Source organism: Mustela lutreola, chromosome 9 (genome assembly GCF_030435805.1).
Source record: "Mustela lutreola isolate mMusLut2 chromosome 9, mMusLut2.pri, whole genome shotgun sequence".
Classification (NCBI taxonomy): domain Eukaryota; kingdom Metazoa; phylum Chordata; class Mammalia; order Carnivora; family Mustelidae; genus Mustela; species Mustela lutreola.
This window is the reverse complement of record NC_081298.1, coordinates 47538313-47544128: the sequence shown is the minus strand read 5'-3', so window position 1 is coordinate 47544128 and position 5816 is coordinate 47538313. Positions and strand designations below refer to the sequence as shown.

At 39.2% G+C, this 5816-nt stretch overlaps 1 protein-coding gene across 1 annotated transcript; it reads left to right on the top strand.

Annotated features, from left to right (window-relative positions):
* Window positions 1–857: 857 nt before the first annotated feature.
* On the top strand, window positions 858–1448 carry LOC131807527 (cyclin-dependent kinases regulatory subunit 2). Its single transcript, XM_059132965.1, has one exon. It carries the CDS (start codon window positions 923–925, stop codon window positions 1160–1162), a length of 240 nt encoding a protein of 79 aa, XP_058988948.1. The 5' UTR covers window positions 858–922; the 3' UTR covers window positions 1163–1448.
* The last annotated feature ends 4368 nt before the right edge of the window (window positions 1449–5816 follow it).

The window sequence follows — 5816 nt, the reverse complement described above, 5'->3', positions numbered from 1 at the left end:
TCCAGGAGAAAAGTCATGAATAATGGATACATTACTTTCCCAAAATGTTATTAGAGTTAAGAATCATGAGGAGTTCTTTTGGAGGAAGAATCTGTAGGATTCTGTAAGTGATGGATTCCACATAAGGGGTGAATAAGCAGTGGTCTAAAATCAACACTTAGAATGTAGTCCTCATTGTACTAATACTCATACAATATAAGGATTGGAGCTTGACAAAGCAGCAATTTATATCTGAAATAGAAACTAGCAGTATCTCTGATGCCTTTTTCCACTCCTGATGTCTGTCCTTCATCTGTGCAGGCTGCCTAAATGCTTGTAGGGTTATGGAGTCTGGGAAGATTGATAATAAACTAAAGTGAGTCAAGAGGAAAGCAAACAAACCAAATCCTCATCTGAAATGACACTTCTTAGTATTTCATTCTTCACATTCTAGATGTATCTGACATTAACTTATCAGATTATACCAAGATATATCCATCTGGCATGGTCAAACCATAAAAGGAAAAATTTAAAGTTTAATCAAGCAGCTCCAAATTATAGTCCTGGGAGAAAGGAAGTGACCAACTGCATACTGGTTGTTGAGAAAACTTTATCTTCTTTTTCTCAATACCAGCACTTGTGACTGACTCTCTCTCTCTCTCTCTCTCTCTCTACACACACACACACACACACACACACATACACACACACAAAGGCATCAGGGACCTTCTGTTCTTTCCCTCCTTCAGACTCCTCTCAGGAAGAAATCAAATGAATTACTTTTTGCTATAATGTTGATGATTGATAAGATTATATCTATGAACTTCCCAAGAACATTTGCCTTATAAAAAAGGAACTAAAATATAAATCAAGGGTTGGTCGCAGTCGAGTCGTTGCCCGGGGACAGGCGGTCGTGCGGCCCGACGCTCCGCCCGCCCGCAGCATGGCCCACAAGCAGATCTACTACTCGGACAAGTACTTCGACGAGCACTACGAGTACCGGCATGTCATGTTACCCAGAGAACTTTCCAAACAAGTCCCGAAAACCCATCTGATGTCGGAAGAGGAGTGGAGGAGACTTGGTGTCCAACAGAGTCTAGGCTGGGTTCACTACATGATTCATGAGCCAGAACCACATATTCTTCTCTTTCGACGACCTCTTCCAAAAGAGCAACAAAAATGAAGTCTACCTGGGGATTGTCAATGAAGTCTTTTTCAAATTTAATGTATATGTGTATATAAGGGTAGTATTCAGTGAATACTTGAAAAATGTACAAATTGTTGATCCATACCTGTGCATGAGCTGTATTCTTCACAGCAACAGAGCTCAGTTAAATGCAACGGCAAGTAGGTTACTAGAAGGTGTTTAAGATAAAATTTGTAGTTGGTTTTTCTCTTTAATGTAAGTGCCTGTTTGACTTGACCTGTTACTTTTGTTAAATAAAGTTTGTATGTTGCATTTAAAAAAATATATATATAAATCAAAAGAAGAAATTTCTCAATTGGAAATCAAGTCAGTAAGCAATTGGGTAAGACTGTGGGGAAAGTCACCAAGGATTTTGACCCTGAGCGTTTTGCCCAAACACATTGGTCAAATCTAGTAATGAATAGATAAAGTGAGATGTGTTTGGGTTGAACTATTAAATCTATGAAAACAGAGCACTTCCAATTGGAAGTCAGAGAATCTGAATGTGAGCCTTACACCTGTCCTAGTCTATGCTATTGACCAGGTGCCAATCACATTCTTATTCTATTTTCCTCCCTGGAATAGCATATGTATCCAGCATGAAAATCAAAGGACATGAGGCTGAGGAGATATACCACCATTCATTCATTCTCTCTCTCTCTTTCTTAATTTTATTATGTTATGTTAGTCACCATAGAGCACATCACTAGTTTTTGATATAGTGTTCCATGATTCTTTGTTTGCATATAACACCAACTGCTCCATGCAATATGTGCCCTTGTTAATACCCATCACTAGGCCAACTCATTGCCCCACCTCCTCCCTTCTGAAACCCTCAGTTTGTTTCCCTTGGTCCATAGTCTCTCAGTTTCACCCTTCTGATTCCCCCCTTCACTTTTTCCTGCCTTCTCCTAATGTCCTCCATGTTATTCCTTATGTTCCACATATAAGTGAAATCATATGATAATTGTCTTTCTCTGCTTGACTTATTTCACTTAGCATAATCCCCTCCAGGTCCATCCATGTTGATGCAAATGGTAGGTAGGTATTCATCCTTTGTGATGGCTGAGTTATATTCCATTGTATATATGGACTGCATCTTCTTTATCCATTCATCTGTTGAAGGACATCTCAGCTCTTTACACAGTTTGGCTATTGTAGACATTGCTGATAGGAACATTGGGGTGTACGTGGCCCTTCTTTTCACTACATCTTTATCTTTGGGGTAAATATTGAGTAGTGCAATTGCTGGGTCATAGGGTAGCTCTATGTTGAATTTTTTGAGGAAACTTCACACTGTTTTCCAAATTGGCTGTACCAACTTGCATTCCCCCCAATAGTGTAAGAGGGTTCCCCTTTCTCTACATCCTCTTCAACATTTGTTGTTTCCTCCTTTGTCAATTTTTGCCATTCTAACTAGTGTAAAATAAGGTGATATCTCAATGCCGTTTTGATTTGAATTTCCCCGATGGCTAATAATGTTGAACATCTTTGTTGGGGTTAATGTAGAGCATAAAATCAGCCATAATACCTAGCTTGCTAAAATGTGTCACAGAAGCTGCGGGGGGGGGGGGAGAAAGAAGGTTTCAGAGGAGAAGGACATACACATTTGGAATGTGGAGGCCTGCGTGACAAATATGCCTTTGGAATGCGGGGAGGTGCTTTCCCTAATCCTTTCTTAGCCCTAACAGCTGCCCTGTGATCTTAGAGATGTATGCATTGTCCCTTGGGCTATGTTTAGTAGACCACGTAGATTAGCATATCACATCTTTCCCATAAACAGATCTTCCTAGTTTTAGTAAGACCCCTTGTCATGCATCACGTACTTGAGAAACAATGAGAAGGATTTGCAATTATCCTGAAAGTCCAATAAAAGCAGGAGCAAAGAAGAACAAAGGGGCTCTGGGTGTTGATCCCCTTGCTTCTTTTACACAGCAAAGTTTGGAGTAATCTTTCATGTGTCATTACAGGGATTGTTGGCCACTCCTGGCACATTTTTTCATGTGTTTGTTAGTCATTCATATGTCTTCTTTGGAGAAGTGTCTGTTCATATCTCCTGTCCATTTTTCGACTGGATTATTTGTTTTTTGGGTGTTGAGTTTCAGAAGTTCTTTATAGATCTTGGATACCAGCCCTTATCTGTAGTGTCATTTACAAGTATCTTCTCCCGCCTGGCTCTGTGGCGCAATGGATAGCGCATTGGACTTCTAGACAAGTATCTTCTCCCATTCTGTGGGTTGCCACCATTCTCATTATTATTACTCCTTAACTCCTCAAAGTTCAGGACATTGAAAAAAAATAAAACATGGAAATTATCCTTAACTTCATCACCTAAAAGCCACCAAAGTTTTTCCAAATATACCCTACCTGATAAAAAGAAAACCCACTGAATAATTATCAGATGCTATTTAGGGTTGTTGCTTGTGCTCATGGATATTCAGAAAGCCTGAGTACTGTGGATATTAATAATGTGGGGGTAGTTTCAAAGAGCCTTTTCTTTTTTTTTTTTAACTCCCTCAGGGAGATAAAATAATGGCAAGCCCATTAGCTAATCTTTTTTTTTCTTTTTTTTTTTTTAAGATTTTTTATTTATTTATTTGACAGAGAGAGATCACAAGTAGGCAGAGAGGCAGGCAGAGAGAGAGGAGGAAGCAGGCTCCCTGCTGAGCAGAGAGCCCGATGCAGAACTCGATCCCAGGACCCTGAGATCATGACCTGAGCCGAAGGCAGTGGCTTTACCCACTGAGCCACCCAGGCGCCCCCCATTAGTTAATCTTCACCAGATAAGAGGCATTGAACAATTTATAAAAGAGAAAAAACAATAACAAACAAATCCAATATATGCAAAAGAATGAAACTGGACCACTTTTGTACAACATACACAAAAATAAATTCAAAATGGTTGAAAGACCTAAATGTGAGAAAGAAACCACCAAAATCCTAGAGGAGAACACAGGCAGCAACCTCTTCAACCTCAGCTATGCAACTTCCTACTAGACACTTTGCTGGAGGCAAGGGAAACAAAAACAAAAAATGAACTATTGGGACTTCATCAAGATGAAAAGCTTCTGCATCACGAAGGAAGCAATCAATAAAGCTAAAAAGCAGCCTACAATATAAGAGAAGGCATTTTCAAATGACATATCTGATAAAGAATTAGTATCCAAAACATATGAAGAATCCAGTCAAGAAATGGGCAGAAGAGGGGTGCCTGGGGGCTCAGTGGATTAAACCACTGCCTTCAGCTTGGGTCGTGATCCCAGGGTCCTGGGATCGAGCCCCACATCAGGCTGTCTGCTCTGCAGGGAGCCTGCTTCCTCTTCTCTCTCTCTCTGCCTGCCTCTCTGCCTACTTGTGATCTCTATCTGTCAAATAGATAAATAAAATCTTTAAAAAAAATAAAACAATTAAAAAAAAAGAAATGGGCAGAAGACATGTATAGATATTTTTCCAAAGAAGATATCCTGATGGACAACAGACACATGAAAACATGCTCAACATCATTTATCATCAGGGAAATACAAATCAAAACCAGGATGAAATACCTCCTCACACCTGTCAGAATGGCTAAAATTAACAACACAAGAAACAGCAGGTGTTGGCAAGGATGTGGAGAAAAGGGAACCCTCTTGCATTATTGTTGGGAATGCAAACTAGTGCAGCCACTCTGAAGAACAATATGGAGGTTCTTCAAAAAGTTAAAAATAGAACAACCCTATGGTCCAGCAATTGCGTTACTAGGTATTTTCCTACAGGATACAAAAATACAGATTTAAATGGTTGCATGTACCCTAATGTTTATAGCAGCATTATCAATAATAGCCAAACTGAAAAGAGCCTGACTGATAAATGGACAAAGAAGGTGCGATATATAGATATATATCTATATCTATATATCTCCTTGGGCACTAAAACCCATATTATATGTGTATGTATATATGTATACACACGCATATGATTGACTTTATTCAGCCATCAAAAATAATGAAATCTTGCCATTTACATGACATGATTGGAGCTAGAGTGTATTATGGATAGGGAGATAAGTCATTCAGGGAAAGACAAATACTATATGATCTCACTCATACGTGGAATTTAAGGAACAAAATGGATGAGCATATGGGAGGGGGAAAAAGAGAGAGGGGGTAAAAAGAGAAAGAGGGGAAAACAAACCATGAGAGACTCTTAATAGAGAACAAATTGGGAGTTGATGGAGGGGGTGGGTTGGGGATATGCTAGATCGGTGATAGGTATTAAAAAGGTCACTTGTGATGATCACTGGGTCTTGTAAGTGGTGAATCACTGAATTGTACTCCTGAAATCAATATTAAACTGTATGTTAATTAGAATTTAAGTAAAAATTTGAAGAAAAAAGTCATAAGAACAAAACAAAACAAATCCAGGGTAACTGAGCCTGATTACAGATGTCTCCAGAAGCTTTCTTTTTTTTTTTTTTTAATTTAGTTTTTACTTTATTTTATTTTTTCAGTGTTCCAAGAGTCATTGTTTATGCACCACACCCAGTGCTCCATGCAGAAGCTTTCTTTTTATAGAGTCCCGTTGCAGATGGCCCGTCATGCTATGAAAACCTATCGATTTCAGTGAGCACTCCACCCCTGGCATAGCTACACGTTGTCTGGCACCTTTGAGA

Excerpts from the sequence above, each read along its gene's own strand:
- LOC131807527 (XM_059132965.1), top strand. The coding sequence starts at position 923 with ATGGCCCACAAGCAGATCTACTACTCGGACAAGTACTTCGACGAGCAC.